This window comes from Acyrthosiphon pisum, chromosome A1 (genome assembly GCF_005508785.2).
Source record: "Acyrthosiphon pisum isolate AL4f chromosome A1, pea_aphid_22Mar2018_4r6ur, whole genome shotgun sequence".
Classification (NCBI taxonomy): domain Eukaryota; kingdom Metazoa; phylum Arthropoda; class Insecta; order Hemiptera; family Aphididae; genus Acyrthosiphon; species Acyrthosiphon pisum.
In genome coordinates, this window is record NC_042494.1 from 148038320 (window position 1) to 148061521 (window position 23202).

At 28.9% G+C, this 23202-nt stretch overlaps 2 protein-coding genes across 3 annotated transcripts in view; both read left to right on the top strand.

The window, feature by feature from the left end:
- LOC100164541 (thrombospondin type-1 domain-containing protein 4) overlaps nt 1-14054 on the top strand; it is a 67146-nt gene extending 53092 nt beyond the window's left edge. Inside the window, exons 7-19 of one of the 2 annotated variants that reach the window (XM_016804714.2) lie at nt 3488-3695; nt 6007-6173; nt 6267-6399; nt 6949-7021; nt 7156-7307; nt 8943-9078; nt 9208-9442; nt 10404-10580; nt 11748-11912; nt 12156-12335; nt 12422-12569; nt 13283-13363; nt 13453-14054. In XM_016804714.2, coding sequence (XP_016660203.1) covers nt 3488-3695; nt 6007-6173; nt 6267-6399; nt 6949-7021; nt 7156-7307; nt 8943-9078; nt 9208-9442; nt 10404-10580; nt 11748-11912; nt 12156-12335; nt 12422-12569; nt 13283-13363; nt 13453-13571 — 1974 coding nt within the window. In that variant the 3' untranslated portion in view covers nt 13572-14054. Of the gene's footprint in view, nt 1-3487; nt 3696-6006; nt 6174-6266; nt 6400-6945; nt 7022-7155; nt 7308-8942; nt 9079-9207; nt 9443-10403; nt 10581-11747; nt 11913-12155; nt 12336-12421; nt 12570-13282; nt 13364-13452 lie in introns of both variants that reach the window. The other variant, XM_016804715.2, reaches the window with a different exon arrangement.
- A 3548-nt stretch (nt 14055-17602) lies between these two features.
- LOC100569721 (aminopeptidase N) overlaps nt 17603-23202 on the top strand; it is a 40907-nt gene continuing 35307 nt past the window's right edge. The window contains exon 1 of the mRNA XM_016804708.1: nt 17603-17844. Coding sequence (XP_016660197.1) covers nt 17744-17844 — 101 coding nt within the window. The 5' untranslated portion in view covers nt 17603-17743. The remainder of the gene's footprint in view (nt 17845-23202) is intronic.

Consider the following 23202-nt stretch of genomic DNA (forward strand, 5'->3'; position numbering starts at 1 on the left):
TAATTCAACTTCATATAATAATATAATAGGCCGCCCATACGTACTTTACCAAGAGCTGAAATAACCGCGTGTTATGTCGATCTAATAATAACACACAACACTACGCTAATGTGTCGTTAAAGTTTTAAAGGCGTCGTCGAAGTCGGACGAATCACGAACGTGCGTTGTACGCAACGCGTGACTGCACGATATACTGTTTAGTTTGTTTTTAAAAATTTAAAATGTAAGTACACTGTGCACTTGCGTTCGCCTCGAGATACCAATAATAAAATGGTTATAATAATATTCTGTGGACGGTATTTGAATATGTAAATCATCACCGAGGAATGCGTCAGACAATATAATAATAAATAAAATTATATATTTTTAATCTTAATAATGATGCATATCGTCTAAAAAGTAATTCAATCTCGAATATCGGAGACATTTTTAAAATAACATGACATTGAACTACATTCCCTCTCACTCTATTAATAGGTACGATATAATGACGAGTATATTTAAACGAAAATTATCCAATCCATAATTATTATTGCTGATTATTGGTGGTTTTTTTTTTTGTTTTAAATCTTGATTTATAAATCTATGATTATTAGATTATCGCATTCATTTCACCAAATGTAATTTTCCATTCGAAATTTATTTTTTCGATTAACTATGTTGAGTATAATAGAGGTACCTTGTGAATTAATCGAAAATCTTAAATTTGTTTGTAAATATATTGAAATATTACTGATCGAATGATGGACATGATCGAATATCATATTTGGCATTTAATTTGTGCTCATGTCTGGTCAACGTTCAAATGCAAATTTTTTTTACACACTGCAGCTTTTTAAAGATTAAATTTTTTTAGTTATAGATATATTATATTACTGGTGGTTGTATATTGTACAAAAGTACTGAATATTGGTTTTCGAATAATTTATTTTCAAATTAAATTTCTCTATGGTCTATATATACCAGATTTAATATTGTCAGGCAGCCTCTAGGCAAAAACATTACACTTATGTGCGCTTGTTTTTACATTCTTATTAAACAGTAATCCAAACGTAATTACAAGGTATTGTCGATTTAATTTAAAATTTGTACTCAAAGCAGTTTTATTTGATTACATAAACATGGAGGTCATTAAACAGATTAAACTGTCGGATTTGAGAAAATCTATTGGTCGTTTTTACTTTCATATATAGGTTAGGTTAGGTTAGGTATAGGTATTGAAATATATTAATTTAAATTATGTTTAATTTTTCATTTATAAACAATAATTTTAACTATACTGAAATTAATGCAGATGGTTCATTAATTATTTTACTATGTTCTATATTTTCTCCGTAAAATGTACATTTATTATTATAAACGTTTTTACTCTTTTAACAATAATTTTTTCAAATTAAAAATACCATTGTTTTCATACCTATTAATTATGAGTTTTAAATTTTACTCGATAATTAAAACCATGTGCAATGTGCATAAACCACGATAGAGGATGATAGTTTTGATTTGTTTTTGTGATGTATATAAATTATATATTTTTTTTAATGGATATAAACGTAGAAATTAATTAATTTCGAGAGACACGTCATATAATATTTGATACCATATTATATAACAAAGTATTAACCGAGGTATTAACTGACATTTTTCACAAAAACAATGTTTTTTTAACGATGTAATGTTATACTGAAAAGGCAACAAATCGCGGGAAAAATATATTATGTGTACCTACATTATTATTATTTTACATACAATTATGGTATTACCTGTACAGTCCGACGGCATTGTGAAATCCTGCAACAACAATATTATTATTTTAATATTTAATTGAGCAGTAAATTGTCAAGCACCGACGAGAACTGGAAATATTTATTATATAATATTTATCAACGCGCAGGAACCGGCACGCGGTACCAATATATTATGTATAAGTACCTACCATATACCGGCACACCGCTATGGATAATAATAATACGATATCGTACCCATGATGACGTATATAAGTATGTTTACCGGATCGACTCGTGGTCAGAGTCCCGGTGAGAAGTATTTCGATACTCGTCGGATTACCGATCGCCCGGAATCCGTGCAAGGGGAAAAGAAATGATAGAATAAAAAAAACTAATAATAATAAAATGATATGATATTATTGTACACAATATAATAATAAGATGAATAATGCGATGTGTGTACGAACGATGTTTATCGCACACGGACACGCGAACGCCGCTCCCCCGGTGATTTATGTTGTCTAAGCGCCGCCGTCGTATAATCTAAACTGTTGGGACCGCAACGGTAGTTGATTGGAATCTCATCTCTGCACAGCACATCACAATATATTATTATTATTATTATTATTATCATCATCATCATACACCCCGCTCGCGCGTACGAGATAATTGATTTTTCAACGTTGACGTCTAAATCGCATCCGCGACGCCATCGTGATGCGCGCGCGTATTAGGTACATAGGTAATATATATCATACCTAGGTAGGTAGACAGGTAGGTTGGTACTTTGGTAGGTACCTAAAACCGGAGAGTGCCGGGCATCGCTATGTATATATAATATATACTTGCGGCCACGGCGTGCGTGAGATTATAAAATATAATAGACGCGTACGAAAGCGCCACGATATATAATATTATTATATTGTAATTTTTCAGGATTTATCGAGTCGACGGCGTTTGTGCGTATAATTGTTTTCTAATATTGTTATTTATGTCTGCATGTACGTGTGCAATGTTCATTCGTCTCCGAGGCCGTAACGTTGCTTGATCACTGTCGGTTGTGATATTATTATACTATATTTTATAATGATCTCGAGTTCCCGGATAATTTATTGGCGTTTTTAATTTTTAAATTTTAATACATTTTAGATTCATTTTCGGGCAAAGAATAAACTACCAACGTTTGTTCACTGTACGATCACGCATACGATACAAATATACAATGATATAATATTATAATCATAGGTGCAAATAGCGTTTGAGATTTAAGAGGGAGCTTGAAAAAAAAAATAGGATATAATATTGTGTTTATAGAGTATTGTATTACTATGTTTGGGAGGCTATTTTTTTGGTGGGGGGGGGGGGGTGCTTAGCCCTTATTTTCACCTATGATTACAATATTGTGTAAAATAGTATAGTAATATGTAATACTACGTTCAAACAGGACAAATTACTAATTAGTCATTAGAGATCATGTATTTTATAGAATATCCATATCCATTATTACTTTTTGGAATTTAACGTGTTCTTAGTAGTACTTATACACATTAAAACAATAAACATGCCTTGTCACGCGCACATGATTCGCGTAGATTCATAGAGTTATGTACAAATGTGTGTGTTATACAACATGCCCCCCCACATTAAATACAAATATTTAAAACAAAATAATGTCTTAACTTATTTTCTGTTATAAAATACAATTGATGAGGATTATTTTTATAATTATTATTTAATTGAGAGATTTGTGTTTTTTATAGGTGGTCAGTTGTGATGGTTCAATAGGTGGACCACTAAAGAGATTTGACGGTTGCGGTGTATGTGGTGGTGACAATAGCACGTGTCGTTTAATTTCTGGTATTTTCACTAGACCCGACATGCCTACAGGATACAATTTAATTACCAGATTACCAAAATCTGCTTGCAATATCACCATTAGCGAACTTAAACCATCTGCTAATAACATAGGTACATAAAATATACTTATACATACATAATGAAGATAGTAATTTATTATAATAAATTATTATTGTAACAAATGTTGGTTATTAGTTATTACTATTATTATATACTAATAGCAATAACTAAAACTAAACTATACAATCCACATTTTAATCGATGATAAATCTTTGAATACGAAAAACGATTCTCAGTGTATTAATGTATGATATTACTATTTTATGATATTATATTTATAGTAGGTAATACAATACGGTAGGTTGAATTAAATTTCACCAAAAACATTGCCTTTATTTTATTGTTAATATTTGATTAATTTATTAGTTTATAATATTTATATTACATAATATCAATATTGATTTTTGAATCAATGCAGACTTACCGTAGAACGGTGGAATAGGTTCGTAATATAAATATTAAATAGGTAGTTAAAAACATAAAATTATTCTAAATATTTTGAAATTTTAAAAAGTCTGTGTATAGATATAAAATTCAATAATATACGTATGCGTTTCAAATCCCCACAAAAAATATTTTGAATTGCAACAAAATATTCAAATATCTAAAATCGTTTATTAAATACCTATTCATAATTTCGGCCAAATTTTAACTTATAATGCCTAACAAATAAAAACTGTTATTTAGATTTTTTGATTCGAGTGTAAGTTAGGCTAACTATAAAATTAAACATTCAATAGATTTTTAAATACAAAATAATTTCCAAACTTTCGTAATTTAAACGAATTTTGTCAATATTTAACTACAAATGCTTCTAAATAAAAATCGTAATTATGTTTCATAAATATTTTTAAATGGTTTATGGTTATAATAACAACTGACAGGGGCGGATTGGCGAATTTTTTCGGCCCGGGAAATATGGATCAAACCGGCCCTTAACCCCCTTAACCCCCTTAACCCCCCCACCCAAATGGTCATAATTTTACTCAAATTTTAAAATTTGTTTAGTTTCACCCCTAAATTAGTAAAATATATAATAGGTACCTATAATTAAAACTATAACAGTTTTGGGTTAGTCAGATAAGGTTAACTTGTTCAGACTGTTCTAACTTCAACTTGAAGTTTAATCTTATTATATTTTAGATTCTGAACGGAATGATGAATGTATTGAATTTACAATTAATTTGTGTTGTTTTTTATTGATTTAAATTAGAATTTTTTCTTTTTGTGTCTGTCATCACCTTTTAGGACAGTAAAAGTGCTTGGATTTTCTTCAACAGTATCTTTTCTGATAGGAAAGTGAATCTAGTTGGTACTTTAGGGGGTCCAAAGGAAAAATTTCTCAGTAGATTTCAAATGAGACATGAAAAACAAAAGAAAAATTAAGCAAAAACGGGAATTTTTACGCAAAATCTGTACCTATTCGAGAAAACCGATTTTGGTTTTTGGTACAACTCTAAAACAAATGACCATAGGTGCATAACATTTTGACTGAATGTTTATATTAGGGATCAAAATGCCGGAAAAATTCGGAAAAAACTTAAGTTTTCGGAAAATTAAAAAAAAACTGAATTTGTGGAAAATTAAAAATTTGTATTTATGCTTAAAAATTAAAATAATGTATGTAAAAAAAAAAACCATTTTAAAAAATAGATTAGGAAACCTGTCATTGTCATTTCACATTAGCCAATAATGCATTATTGTATTAAAAATTAAAATTAATCTATTAAACACATATTTGTATATATATCCATATATGGATATTTCAATATTTGTTCTAAAAATAACGTTGATACATATCAATTATTTATGTAGGAGAGTGTAATAAATCACCTGTATTTTTAAATGTTAAAAAGTGTATACTCTTTGTCAATTTATATTTGTAATAACTAATATAAGGTATTATAGTAACTGGCTGATAGGTTTATAAATTATATTACAGTAATTATTTGATAGTTTTTATATTTTTAAACTTAGTGAGTTGGTAAAAATTAAATAATATTAATAATTTATAAGAAATAACTACATAGTAAATACTTAATAGTTAGTACTTTAATAGTTAATATTACAAATTATAATTATTTATAAATCAAATATAGAATTCTCTAGATTTATCTACTACAGACTTTAAGTTAGGTATGGTATATATATATGATTTTCAACTATCATTATTTATTAGACTGTTTCCGCTATACATTAATTTTTTGGTTCTTTAGAAAAAAAGTTTTATGTTTAGTTCGAATAGTTTATAGCACGCTTCATTATGATTACTGTAAAACATATAACTTAGGCATTACATATCATCATACTACTGTAGTGCTTTCGAACACAAGCTGCAATAATTAACATTGTCTACTTGCAGCGTTGAAACATACTGTCGGGCTTTACATTTTGAATGGAAATTGGACGAATAGTTGGCCAGGAGACTACGAAGGAGCGGGTACGGTATTCACGTATCGGAAAGAAAACGGTAATTTGGGCGAATCCATATTTGCCACGGGACCGCTATCAGAGTCCGTAGACCTCATTGTAATTACAATATATTATATAATATAATTCGCACGTTTATATTATTATTGATTATTATTTGACGCCGTCTCGCGATTTGCGACTTGTTTGCAGTTGGTGTTCAGGTACACGAATCCTGGTATCAAGTACGAATACAAACTGCCACTGGACGCCCCTGCGCAGGACGAGTCGATCTCGCCGCCGTTGATCAGACACCATTCGCACATGTCTGCATATTATCCTGCAGGTTGGCGCATTTTTTGTTATTTCATTTAAAATACGATTCATTTGATTTTAGTAGGTCATTAATTTAAATCTGGCGAATCATTTCGAAACGCCCTGTATTGTACTTGTACAATATATTATATTATACTGCACGCTGAGATAGATAACAATGATTTACTGCGGAGTCGTGTCGACCTCGCTCTATGTTTGTATATTATAATATAGACGTATAACCTTAGATCATATATACAGTATATGATCTAAGGGTATAACAAAAAACGAACGGTATCAAAATGTGGTTACCCCAACACCACGAGTAGGACACTTATATAGGACAACTACTAATTATTTAAAACCCAAAATAGTATAACGCTAAGCAATTACACAAAACGTTGTAAAAAATGATCAAAAACTACTGTGAATCTATTTTGTGCCATACCCCCAGCAGAGGGGTGGCTAAAATAACGTTGAACACAACGGCTAGTTTTTGCTCCAGTATAATATCATGACATTATCTATCTTGGTGTATTTAATTAGTATTTTTTTTTTACATCGACGGGTTTCGTTGCAGGAAACTATTTGCCGGTTGGCGACGAAGCGTACGCGACGGACAAAGGGTCGGAACTCGACAACGAAGACAAGACGTTAGTTACAATAACATATAATATATATTATTATTATGTACTATGTATAATATTGTAATAGGGTTATTTCGAAACAATGCGTTGCGCGATATTACGACCGACATGGGTATAACTAGGAATATTTTATTTCGCAGGAAATTCAACCAGGACCAACCGCACGGAGCACCGTCGGAGTATCAAGGATTCATCGGCGATGAAGCTGCAAAACCGCGTAACAAAGGCAGGAAAAAGAAATTTATATGGAAATTGACCGGCTATTCAGAATGTACCAAGACTTGTGGCGGAGGTAATAAACCATTAATTTTCATATAATTTAATTATAGCACGCGTTATCTACTTACTCGTATTAATTATGTCATATTGTTACTCTTTTCTATTTAAAATTTGAAATAACACGTTTGTGTATAGAAAACATCTTTAACAGTTTAACACACTATAACATACAGCGTACCCTGTCGTATTTTAACTCTATAACTTATATAGTTATATTTATATACCAATAGATACTAAGTATCAAACTAAAAAGTATAATATTATGTTATTAAAAAAATAATTGTATCATATTTCTTTTTATTTCATTGCATTGTTCAAGTAAATTTAAATAAAATAATATGTTCCATACTATAATTAATAACTAATATGTATGTATATATATATATACGAGATGTTGTATTTATAATTTTAATAAAATAAAAATATAGAAACGCAAGTTGTTTTAAAAAATTCTTCAGACTTCAGTGACTTTAGATAGAGTGCTAGTATTATTAATGTTAAGATTAATATTATTTAGTACTTATGCAAACCTTCGTAAATAACAATGGCTGAAATTCTATACAATGTTGCGAATATTATATATCCTTTAAAACGTTAATATAGTACTATATCGTATATGCCTATAATAAGTTGTATTGTTTTTATGTTTGCATGTGTATAACTATAACTGGCGAGAATTGTTTATTAGTTAGTAGGTATATACTACTATATAGTATATACGTTTTAAGAATTTTAACTGAATTAACACAAACAACATCAATAAATGCAAAAAGATCCGGATAATATCATATCATCCACATTATAATAATATCGTTATCATATAGTAAAAACAAATATAGTGGCTATAATGTATAGTGGCTAGGTGTGGCGTGGTGGTTGCATTCAGTCACGAAACGTGTTCTGAGTGCAAGCACTGGCTGGTGTCACTAGTTCCCGGATGGGTGACCACCCGAGTTTTTAGATACAAATCTTTGCCATACATACACAGTACACAGCACATCCCTCCAATAATAAATAATTAGCTGACAGTTGCTGGGCTTAAGACCAATAAAAAGTAAAATAAAATAAAAAATAAATAGATGTGTGTTATAATAGTTTATCACTTTTATATTAACATATATACAAATTGTCTTCAATTATAATTCATGTTTTATTTTTATTTTATTCTTCATATACTATAGTAGGTATGGACACTTCCAAAATACCGGAAACTCTCGGTCGCTGGATTTTGTCCACTATTCGGAGGTGTCCGCTATTCAGAGGGTTTGGTTTATAGAAAGTTTGTAGTTTGTCCTCCAAAAAAACGTCCACTGTATTTGGAGCTCCAATATTTAGAGGTGACGGTTAGGTTAGGTTTCCTTATTGCTGTTGTTAGTGACAGTGTTGGCACATATGTAGAAATAAGTTTGAAGTACCTACCCTTATCTGTTTTACATAACTAGCGAACATAATTCTATTTTAATAAAGTAAACATATTGGGTAGCATATAGTGCATACGAATTTTACCTCAATTCAAACGTAGGTACATAATATTATAACGTACCTATACTTTTCGTTTATGTTTTACCGATTATTTTGTGTCTTTACCCCGAACTCTGAATATCTATATTACCATATCTAACGGTGCTGACCTACTCGTTTTCCGCAGGGTATCAGACGTCCACGATGGTGTGCATCAAAGAACACAACCAGCAGCAGCAAATCGTCGCGGACAAACGGTGCCACGGGCTGGAGAAACCTCAACCTCAGGTGCTCAGATGCAACGTGAAACCATGCGAGGCGCAGTAAGTACACTGTAAAATAATACTTGGACCTTGGAGATGGAGTTAATTACGAATACTTTCATATTATTTAATTTTACAATAATAACATAATAATATAATACCTATACTATTTTTATTATCATATTATAGGTGGTCGATCACCGACTGGAGCCCTTGCTCGGTTGGTTGCGGCTTGGGAGTCCAGACCCGGGAGATGGCGTGCAGGCAGCAAATCAATCCCACTCTGACGATGAACGTGGACGAGTCGGCTTGTCCGTCGCCCATGCCAGCCAACGTCATCCTGTCTAAAGCCTGTCAAAGGCCACCTTGTGATTCCACCCAATCCGACGGGACGTCGCATTGGATCGCTGGCACTTGGTCCAAAGTTAGTGTTTCAATAACGTCCCAAAACTCTAGTGCTTTTCAATATCCATAGAATTAAGAGTAATTGTATAGGATCTGGGTGAGCGGTCGATTTGCGGTTTCCGTTGACTAACTCGTTATTGAAGAAAACTGTTTAGATTTGTTTAACTATTAATTTAATTTAACACTGCGAAGGGTTTGCAATGGTACAAGAACAAACGTGAAAAATGTAAATATATTTTTATAAAAATTATGACGATCGTACATATACCTAACAGGGTTTAAAACACAAATCATGGTTTTAACAAACGTCAATATTAAACGTAGGTACTTAAACATATGTTTATACATTTAAATGTATATACGAACCAAGGTAGTAGGTATTTAATAATAGTGGTTTTTGCACGTGAAATTACAAACATTTTGTTTTAAGTATGTTAATAATGAAGTAGGTACCTACTGATCGAGACCTATAATTGATCCTTGAAGTAAATTTCTGTGAGAAAAATTCTGGGTAATAGCTGATTTTATTGATAGTTAAATCACGTACAAAGGATTGTACTATAATATAATTAAAATGATATACGTCCATATCGTTATATCGACCATCTAAAATATGTAAGGCAAGAGTACTTCGAAGAACATATATTAATTGTCTGCCATTGCATTGAAACTAAACTCTCCTGCATCCTATAAATGAATTTATCGACATATACTATAATACTGTATCATACATATTTTATACTATTGTTGAGGACAAAATTCGGATCAATAAGGGACGATGATCGATCTCCACCGTGGGGGGGGTGGGGTGGTTTATGCGCTCTCTGTAAATACGCCAATGCAGGTCGGATAAATGGTCGCTTTCGAAATACACAATATAAATATTATTATACCACATCATTCTACACCTACGGGCACGGGGTTATAATATATCGTGATCTCGCGATACGGCAAACTAATCTGCTGGTTTTGTTTTTCAGTGTTCCACGACTTGCGGCACCGGCATCAAGTCAAGATCGGTAAGCTGTTCGTCGACTAACGAAACCGAATGCAAGCCCAATGAGAAACCGCCGCATCAGACCACCTGCGACATGGGCCCGTGTGCGATGGCCCTTTCCAACGCCGTTGGTTCGTGGATTCTATCGGATTGGTCGCAGGTATCACAATATTATTACAATAAGCTATTTACAAAATATATACTAACAAAAATAAATAATATTATACCTTACTATTTTGTGATATCATAAGCATGCGCACGGGTAGTCATGGTAGGCATTTCACTACTCTATGAACTTCCCCCCCCCCTGAATATTCAATTATAATATTACGATACTCAATAATTTTATTTTATTTATAAAATACTTTTTACCACGGTAAATGTAGTTAAATGAGTTCCCCGATTCAAATTAGTTTTTATAACTAACGCTTGAATAAATATATAATATATATGTATGTGTGTGTTAATGTGTTATGTATAACTACCATACTTCCCTGCCATAAATGTCTGCACACGCTTATATGTGTGATATATATAATTATATAACAGATCAAATAACTTATAAGTAATAACCCTTTTAAGTGTCCATTCGTAATGATTTTAATGCTTATCTGATACCAGCCTAAGTCTTAATTGTACTGAAATAACGTATATTGGTTTTTTAAATTTATAGAACAATTATTATTACGTTTAACATTTTTTTGATCAATATTTGGTTTTGAAAAATATTGAATCATTCCTTTTTTTGTTGTTTTAGTTTTTAACTTTACTACAGGTAGGTACTTTACTTTTTTGTTTTTAAATTTTAAATTTCAATGCATTATACAAAATACTTTTCTGAAAACGTTGAAGTTATTTAAAATTCATCGAATATTATAAATTCCGCGAATTTTTCTCGCATTACTTCCGCTAATCTAAATATTAAATATTCATAAATATTAAAGTATTTTCCATAATATGCAATATTTATTGCATTAATATTTTATTAAAAAAAAAAAAAACAAAACAAAACAAGCTAATAAAATATAACACAAAAAAACAACATTGTACCTATACATTTCATCGTTCATCCATGATCTCTTATAATTTATTGAGATATGCATAAGACATGGATATAATATATTATATGTAATTGAATTACAAAAAGTCTCCGCCAATGATGAAACTTTAATGTATAGATTTTTGATAAAATCGTATTTTTTTTAAGCCAACAAATCTTGAAAAAGATCATTTTTATGTTATTTAATAATAAATAATTCATATGAAATTATTTATTGTACAATAAATCTTAAATACGTACGTGATAATATTATGTATTTTTTTTCAGTGTTCAGAAACATGTGGCACAGGTACACAAACTAGAAAGGTTTATTGTTCGCTAGGAATTGATCGTGAGAACGCATGTGATCAATCAATAAAACCAGAGGTGAGCAGAGCTTGCCTGAGTGACAAAGATTGTAGTGGACTTTGGTTTACAGGACCTTGGTCGCAAGTAAGATTTTAACATTATAATATTTGATGATTTGATTCCAGTATTTAAAATATAATAATTTGTTTCTTGTTTATAACTTTTTTTTGACAATATTTTAGTTTAAAAAAGTCACCCTAGTGTTATACGTATATGTTTTTCTCACATATAGATTATTTATTTTTGATATGATAAAACAAATTTCTTGAGACATGCAAATAACATATTGTATAATAATAAAAATTAAAAGATTACAATTTTTTTTAGTGTTCTGAAATGTGTGGTTGGGGTAATCAAACAAGAACTTCAGTTTGTATGTCTTACGATCAAAGAGAATGGAAAGTTGTTCCCCAGAGCCAGTGTTCCGGCAAAGAAAAGCCGTCCATGACCATGTCGTGTTTCACTGAAAACTGCGATTCTAATTGGTTCACTTCGGAGTGGCTACCGGTACAGTAGAGTTTATACGGATTTGACTGTCGATGAAGAACTGAAAGAGGATGTCTTAAAATATACTATTATTATTGTACTTTTAGTGCTCGAGATCGTGCGACTTGGGTGTTCAGAAACGAGACGTCAAGTGTCTCAATGAAGTATTGAAACCATCGTTGGAATGTGATGAATCGAACAAACCACCGGCCAGACGGTCTTGTAACTTAAGTCAATGCGTCAATAGTTATTCAGGTAACTATATAATCGTATATTTCCATATAGGCATGCACACAGAGTTTTGAACACCCCGTGACCTACTGTGACTATTTGTACGACTTTTATTCATTCTGAGGGGTTTGTTTAATGTTTAAGCTACACAATAAATAGTACAAATGATCCACTCAGGAGGATGAGGTATGAACAAAGTTAGATAACCAGTTAAATAAAACAACAACTAATTTTTAATAGTGATATTACTCATCACTGCAGCCATTCAATGTTTGAGATCGATTATAGATCGTGATAATATTAATTTTTATTCCAAGGCGTGTGTTTTTACTTTTACTTATACAAAATAAAACCAATAAATTTCTATAAATAAAAATTTGATCTTAAGTCGAGTAATGTAATGATTTTATTTAATAAATTAATGTAGGTGTATTACCTATCATTCATTATTTTTAATTTATACCTATAATAAAATATATCTACTTATTTTTTTAATAATAATCTATTTTTTGAAACATATACAAATGTTTTTGTGAAAGACAAGTAGGTACAAGGTACCTAATAACCAATATGAGTTCTTCATAGCACAGCCCATACCAAATTCCTGCACATGCCTATATGTATATTAATACTTAGTAAATGGTAATTTGCAACAGTGATATATGCGTATAGTTTAAACTATAGCTATACATTTCAGACGAATAGAAATTAAATTCTTAATTAAATGTCATTTTCAGCACAAGGAACAAGTGAAGAGAGCCGAATTGAAAGAGAGAACAAGCCAATATCGACAAGTACCCAACAGCCGTCGGATCAAGGTTAAATTGTTTTTTCTATATCTGAAATCGAGATGATAGTGTACGCTTAAACTATACAAATTCATAATATTTTTAATTCATGTTTACAGATGATCCCAAATGTGTCGACATTCAGCACAGAAATTGTAATTTCGTCGCCCAAGCCAGACTGTGCTCTTACAAGTATTATAAAATTTCTTGTTGCAACTCTTGTCGAAACAAAACGTAAATCAATAACAGTAAGAACACACATATTATTTGATTTTCATTTTTAGACATCATCAATACCGCTAGTTAATTATAATATTTAATATTAGATCAATGTACATTGTACTTAGGTAACTATTTTATAGCACAATATTTCTGTACCTATTATTTAAAAATTTACAATCACGTACCTAGGCAATATGGTTAAGAAAATGTAATTTATCAAACACGTCATATTATTATAATATGTACCAGACAAAATTCGTGTATAAACAATGAATATTTTGATAAAGTATTTATCGTGTAAGTATTAAATGTAAAAATGTAAATGTACTAATAAGGTATTAAAAATATTACATTTAATGTCAAGCAATCGAGTGCGTCAAGAATCTCTAAAAATCAACGAGATTAGTATTAATCTAAAATATTTGAATGTGTTTTTATTATTATTATTATTAATTTATCTTGGATTAAAATGTATTTATGTATACAATTCCAAAAAAAAAAACACTCACAATTTATTTACAATTTTGGTATAAATGGAAAAACTATTTAAATCTTAATTAAATCTTATTAATTTTAGTACGATTTAAGTAGGTAGGTAACAATCTTTTAACTCATTATTAGTAGAATATATTATTTATGTGTATATTGTGTCTTAATGTGTAGCATAATATTATGATTATGTGTGTTACACAATTTAAATTTAATTATTTTACCTATATAAGACGTGTAATATAATAAAATAGGAATACACATATTTTATATTGTTCCTATTCGATTACCTAATAAATTAAATGTAATTTTTTTAAATTATTTAATAAGTATTGTTATGTTTATTTTAAGTTACTTATTTTAATTAATAATATTATACTGTATAGGTACTATAAAATATAATATACGACAGCTTATTTTAGTTTGCTTGAATCAGATTTAGATTTAATAAGTTTTATAAAATTATTGTTTTCCAGTATTTCTATAGTAAATTTATCAATATAATAATATGAGTTACAAATTTATAAAATATAATATACTATACCTACATATAGTCTAATCGATTTTATTTTTTTAATTAGCTTTAAGAGTTATAATAATATACCTAACACAGATGATATCTGTTTTTATAGTCTACTAAGATTGAAGAACTATATTATATTTCCAGACGAAATGCGTGCAGGAAGCACATACCTCAAACATGTCAAAGTAACGTGTGTAAAGTAACCCCCAACCTTATAAAATATAACCATATATTATAAAATTTTATTTTTTGTTACTGTACTGGCCGAAGCCCAACGAAACAAGAATAGATAAATATATATATATTGTGAAGTGAACGATTTACAATTATTAGCCTATATTGGCACCAATTATTATTTTTTTTTTTTAAGAATACCAGGGGCAAGGGGGGGGGGATCAATCTCATCTGCCAGAAGTATTTTTTCAAAAGTTTAAATTAGCAGCTTGTCTTCGATCTGACAAAGAAGTTAGGCTGGGCAAGTTAACGATTTTTTTAACTCATAAGTTCAGTTATTTTAAAATAATAAAGTTAAATTAAGTCAAGACCCCATGGACCCCCCCCCCCTGGGGCCTGGATACGTCCCTGATTCTGCTAACCAAAAACTCAACTTGATCAATACTCAATCGTCTCGGTATATTCTTATTTAGATTTTAGAGTACACAAATGTATTGAGTTACATATACCTAATATCTGCTATAGATTTTGTGAAGCAAATCTCAATTTTCGAGACTACAACTTTCGAAATTGGTTTGGTTTTTATTTCGGGTTTATTGAATTGTTAACTTTTTAATTAATAATTTCCACAATTTCACATATGGTTCCTCATTCCTCTTTAGTATGTTCGATTTTAATGTATGTACACAACTATTGCCTAAAGAATATAATATTAGCATTTCATAATATATAATAAATGTGTTTTTAAGGAGTTTAACGTAGGCAATTTTCTATGGGTGCGCATGTCGATCGTGTAAATGTGTAATGTGTGCGTAGTAAGTGATCATTATTGTGAGTGACTGTGTATAAAATAAATAGCGGAGCGCTCCTACATGTGCACATTCATGTAAATAATACATCATACAGATATAAATTATTTTGTTTTTTTGGTCAAAAGTATTAATGATGCTTATAAGCTAGACAAAACTGCACGACTTTTTGAACGGTTGGATTTTAATTCTGTAAAAAGTTCTTAATTACTTTATTTGTCTATGAGTGATCGAACGTTTTTTGTTCTAGTATTAAAATCTAAAATATTATAAATGTTTAAAAAGAACAGTTTTATAATTTTAAACATTCCGACCTTAATAACTGAAAGAAAAAAATACCCCGATCGATTATTAATAGAATAAAAAACAATTTCAGAGCAATTTTCAGAAATAAAATCCGACCACCCAAAGCCCCACGCTGTTGTCTGGTTTTTTGGTCTCCATTACTATATTTTTATATCGGTATCCAATCCCTTTATGTCTAAATCTAAAATTTTCTTTTTATATCGTACAAAATAATCGAATTGATAAATGAGTAAGAACAATCGATAGAGGATGACGTCGCTTATGCCCTAATTACAAAAAGTAGATTTCATAAAAAGTGTCACTTATGCCCTTTGGCATAGTCACCATCGATATAATTTACATATTTTATTTATTATTCGTTGTCATGGAAATTTCGTAACGTAAGCATAATTTTTGTTGTGTCCTCCGTTAAGAAGTTTCACTTCAAAAAGCCACATCAGTGATTTGACTAGAAAGTAAATCGTTTGAGTAAACAAATTGAATCTTCGTTCAGCGTTGTACCTATGTGACTATGCATCAACACTACCGCTCACAATATTATACGAATTTTTTATTTATTTTCAATTTTTTATGTCAACATAAAAATTCTTGCGCCGCAAACAGTGTGGTTACTGTTACATATATCTTACGCATTGAAATTGCCTACACACGACGCCTTTATATACATTTTTATAATATTATTATTATGAACGAGTAGGTACAACATTTCATTTTTAATAATCTACACGAAAAAAAAAGATCTGATATACTGATGTTTCATTTTATTTTTTTTTAATTCTTAAATCTAAGACTTTATTATACAATAAATCAGTTTTAATTATAATTTATAATGTTTATTTAGATATTATATTATTATACTTGTAAGAAAATGTATAAAACAATAAATTAATATACAGTCCAGTAATTAATTAAGACGAAACTATAATATAATCACAAAATGCCAAAATAAATTGATTTATACACCAAAATGTTAATATTTGATAATATTATAAAATACAAATAATCCAGAAAGTAAAAAAACCTAAGAATTATAATTGGTATAAAAAGTCAATAAATAATACTTAGATACTAGAAAAACTTGATATTTCGGTGAAAAAATGTAATATATTATATGCATTATACGTAATAAATATAAATATATTTGGTTTTTTTAATGATAAAATATCAGTTTGTATAAAATGCGTATAGAAAATATGGCAGGTATTTTAATAAAAATTTCCCGAGCTTATTAAAAATTGTTTGTACCACGTTAAATATTATATTTTTAAACAAAGATTAAATCAGATTATAATACTTTTTTGACATTTAGACAGGGCAGTTGACCCCGTAGCTAAACATTTAAATATTTAATCCATCTTTAAATACGCATTAGAATATTCATCCTACGTACATTTCATAAAAATATTCCTTCTTTAAATATACGAATAGGATAATTTTTAATGAACATTTATTTATAAATATATGATGTGCTGAATATCAGATAAATTTTAATGTAAATTCATATTTAAGATATTAACGTACTGAGCAAAAATATTCGAGTTTATATTACTATAGTATTTTTGGAGAACTTATTATTTACATTTTTTTATGTACCTGTAAACATTACGGAAAATCCAGTTACTTAGATTAACCTTATCAACTCACAATTAATAATATCATTAGTATCTTTATTTTGTTAGTGGAGGTGGTATTATAGTAAGGCATCTAGTGCAAACTTCAATTTATTATTAATTTATCATACATCCAACATCAAACACATTAAAAATACTGTTTCAATTCATGGTTAACATTCGCAAATGGAAGTGTTCTGTTTATTTAAATTATCCACGTAGTTACTCATAGTGCACATATTTCGATTTTAATTATTGGTGTTATTATATATTTACAATGCGTTCACAGATAACAACAAGTCATCCTAATTTTAATCAACATTTAAATGACTGTTTGAAAGTAAAATATAAAAATGTCATCAGTAAAAATCGTAAGAGGTAAGATACCTATTAAATATTATAGATATATAACTTTATAGTTTATAAGTTATCTTATTATAATGGTTAGAATATAATGAAAATTGTTCACGTGAAATAAAGACATTTAAAATATTTAAAATTATTGGTATTATTGAATTATGACTAAGTATAGGTCCTATACCTATAGGTAGGTAATATTGTAGTAGAACATAAGATATTATAAACATTAAATTATTCAAATAACAACTACGATTTTAAGGAATACAAAATATATTGAACATAATCTTATGTCGAACTTTGTTGGTTTGTACATTTGCTTATAGCAAACCGCTTAGTTAGTATTTAAGATAAATATAAATAATACAAATTGGTAAACATTTAATTATTTAAATTAGCATCGACTAGTTTTGTGAATATAATATATTAATATATAGATAAGTTTGACATAAAATTATGTTCAATTATATAAATATATCTGCAATATAAGATAAGAAGCTTGAAAATGATGTTGATATAAACTCGACAGTTACAACTTGTAAGTTATAAGTTATATTATAATACATCTTTCCATCTATCGTTATAATTTGCCTTTAAAGCTGCCCTTTAGATATGACCTTAACAAGTCATCGTAACTAGATTTTACTAAAATAGGAAAACTGGAAAACTCACCATTGTACTGAACCGTGTTATTGCGGTTGATCCGTATGTCCGGTTCACATCCTCTATCTGTGCACCAGTGTCATAGATTTTCCTGTTTTCTTTTTTCAGTCAATCGAAATGGAACATTTCCGATCATTATTTATTTCCTATAACATTATAATTTATTACATAGAATTCGTAATGTCATTTCATTCAAAGAGGCAATCCGAGGTTTACCTAAATCAACATAAATATAATATAATAAATAATTATATAATATATATAGGTACCGCGCTACCGTGTACAATTTGTACTAAATTATATTTTAAATTGATTGAACACCTAATTTCGTTTATTATAACTATAAAAAGAATACAATAATTAGATAGGTACCAACCTATATTTTACAAACAAGCGCATTTTAACGTAACGATGTCAGTGAAATAAGAAAAACTTAATAAATATGTGTATTTCTCTGAAACTTGTATAGTTGTAAGTACTACGATTATAATAATGTGTTAATTATTTAACACCAATAAAATCAAATAAAAATTACACTTATAATTTCAAATTCCCGAAATTTTAAATTAAAATGAATAGGTATAACCAGTATAGGATTACTCTTTTAATTATAATTTATGTTAATATAAATTAGATTAATACTTCGACCTTAAGCCATTATAGAAGCAGACATTTTTAGCCACAAAATAATGTTAACATAATTAGTGTAATTAACTATCTCGTCCAACTAAATAATATTAATGTAGATCGATGGGCAAAATAAAAAGTAGTCATAATAGAGTTGGTGAAAATCGAGACATAAATATGCTGGTGAAATAAAATTTTTTTCAACAGTAATCGACTACGAATGAACTTTGTAGTACTATAAAATATACATTTTTACATTTTACCTCTTACCTCAAACCTATAACTGCATAAATTATTGTTATAATTTGTTCAACGTTAAAAGCTTAAAATGCTTACGGGCAGCAAAAGCAATAAAAAAAAGTATTGCAATTTGTTGGATTGTAAAATTATTAAGTTATATGGTACATAGTATACAATATTTAATTTTTTCTAAAACAAACGTATAAAAACTGTTCTGTAGTCATATTTTATTTTTATTATTTTTTACATTATTATTAAGGAACAATCATAGTCGATAAACGTTAAAAACGAATAATCCAACGAGTCGAAATAGCAATTCGCCGGAGCGATTGCACCGCTGATTAATATTATGAAAAATGTTTACTTATTGGCAATTAATAATTAATACAATTTTTTAATTACACGTAATTTTGGTTTTGTTCATCAATATATACCTATATAGACACTTTAAGCCTTAAATGTACCAATGTTCGAGTAGGTACTATATAGACAATATAGTCATAATAAAGTTATGTTTTTATATCGAGGAAATTCAATAAGTATTGATTGTTTGCACGCATTTACAATATTGAACTAAAGTCTGTTTTAAAAAGTCCCTAGATTTATTTACTATTACATATTTTATTTACTTATCCTATTATAAAGTATGAGGGTTTTATTCTCTTGGATTTTTTTTTTTATTAATATTAAGATTTTCATGGTTATTACTAACGAATTGGTATTTTACCCGTGCAGAAAATATGTCGAAATAAAATAATAATGTTGGCGTAATATTTGAATAATCGACAAGCTTGTAGATACCAAAAAAGGAATTATACATAATAAAAAACATGTTTCGAACGCGATAGATAATAATAAGAAAAGTCTAAGAATTTATTCGTATAGCCTCGTGGTTCTTGTTCAAAGTTTGACGAATATATCTTGGGATTTTATAATATGCTTGTATGTCATAATATCTGTATTAATATATTATATAATATATATTATAGGTATATACTATATAGTATATATACTTATATACTAGTATATAAGTATACATGGTATACCACATTATAGGGCCCCGCACGCAAAGTTATCACTTCAGCCGGATCGACTTCGCTTATAATATTATACCCGGCGTTATAGGACGAAAGTAATTTAATAAACTAAGTGTTAATGTGCTATATACAGCTCAACGTATATATTATAATACCATACTATGCATTGGATAAAATATTCCCACACATCGCCAAGGTGTTGTTTCTCTTATATTGTCATGATATATTTCACACTCCTGGGACATGCGTATTATCTATATTATATGTGTTTCGATTACCTGTCGCTATATTATTATTATTATCATTATTATATAATTATTGTACATTCAATGACAGTCGACCAGAAACGAACGCGATTTTTTTTCGAACACAATACGTCAGAACTAAAAACAATCACATTACAGAGTGAGCCTTAACGTGTGTGTTCCTCCGTACACACATTTATACTTACCTATATAATATAATATAATGTAATTGGGAAAACACTGTGGTCTGCACCACTCTGCATATTGTATCGTCTATTATTTTTAAGTCAACCGGTGGCGTCGATCATCCGATTGATCTACTGACGATGATAATTAATCGTATTTGTCGATCAGATATTCATATTATTATGTAACGACGATTGTCGTCACGATCGTTGTTCGCATTGTTTTTTTACGGGTTAACGCGACCGCGTTCGATGACTGTGCGATTTTGATACGATATTATTATACAATATTGTTACGAATTTAAGAAGACGCTACACCCGCATTGTGTTGTATCGGTAATCGAAAATAAAATCCCGGTAAAAAAATTCCCACGGTAGGAAAAAAAGTCCCGAAAAAATGAATGAAAATATATTAAAACTGAAGTATAAATATGTTAAAATTTTATTGAAAAATACATTAAAATTACATAAAAAACCATATAATATCATAAAAATTAGGAGGGAGCTTACATACCTAAATAGTGTATACATTATAATATATATATTTAATTTTCAAATTCCTTAATGAAGATCATATTTTTGGGCTTTTGCTATAATTTAGTAATTTACTATTTAGTTTTAGTGTAATAATAATATAGTATATATCAAATTATATAGATAAATATAAAAAGTTTCATATTATAAATTATTCATCATAAATTAAAAGGTAATTAGCAGAGGTCATTTTTAAAAAAAAATAGTTTGTTATACATAATAGGAATTCATTCTGGATGGTTTTTCAAATATAGTAGACTAATAAATATATACGAAATTACTCTAGATACCTAAAATTTGAACTTCGATTATGAACATAATTACATAAAAACAAACGTTTTTTGGTATAATAATAAGTTATATGTATACCTATAAACAGGCCTTTTTAACAGCCGTAAGTCATAACATAAGAAATAGATGTACCTAATTATAATATTACATTTTTATTATTTTATAGCATTATTATTATAATTATATAGGTACTATAATTGTATTTATTATTGACTATTGTATTACATTTTATTATTTTAGACTTGTATTAAATAAAATTTTATTTTATTTTAAGTAAGCAATTAATATTTTGTATGATATCACATGATTTTTTTGTAACTTTAATGTATTTTTCAATACAATTTTAACATATTTATACTTAAGTTTTGATATATTTTCATTCACTTATATCGGGACTTTTTTTTTCTAGTGTGGGACTTTTATTACTGAGATTTTTTTTCCACGTTTCGTTGTATCCGACTTACAAATTTAAAACAAAATAAAACGGCAAAAACTATTTGGAGCGGGAAAGAACCGAGAAAGATACAGTAATAACCAAGAAACGAAATTTTAGCCACATAAAAAGGAGAACTTTAGCTGTGAAATATCGTTTTTATGTTTCTGATATCGTAACTACAAAAAATATATTGAAGTTTGAAAAACACAAAAAATAATGAAATTGGAATTTTGAAAAATAGGAACATTTTTCGTATAAATGATAGCAAAAAAATAAAACGATATTTCACAAATAATGGTCTTAAATATAATATTGTATATCAATTTGGAGTCTAAACTATCACTACCAGGGGCGTGCTCACGGGGAGGGGGAGGGTTTCTATATCAGCAATATAATATTTAAATCTATAAATAATTGAATTTGTTGTTGATTAAAAAACAAAAAAAAAATGGTCGTTAGGTACCAATATTGTTAGAGAGATATCATAGATAAATTAGTATGTTTATGAAAAAGATAAGAGTATAGTTTAAGAAAATTGTAAAAGAAAAAACTAGGTAAAATAAAACAACTATAACAAAATATTAAGCAAAATTTGGAGACGGAGATATAGATATCAAAGATCAAATAATATTATAAATTCTTTAATATCTATGGATGGCGATAAAGGGAAAATGATTGGTTCTTCTATGATATCTTCTTTTATACTTTTATCTCCTTCTAACCATGTCAGTGCCTCTCTTTCTACTATAGCAGTACATTTCTTTATAGGTATATGTGCATAGTGTATGCAACATATATACGATTCGTGCATTAAAGCTGCGTAGGTTTTATATATTATTATAATATAAGCCTATAGCATAAATAATAAAGTATTCAAGACAAACGTAATTAATACTATCCGGTGAACCTGCTACGCCCCAAAATCGCATCTCAATAAATCATCATATATGTTGAATTATAAATACAAATACCCCTTTCACCTTCATTATAAATTGTTTGGATTGCTGTCTACCTGCAAACGCGCGTATTATATTCTTTATGTTATATTGTAAATAAAATGTTCATATTACACATATCACACTATATTATGCATTCGGTCTACTATTTTTGCACTTTTCTCC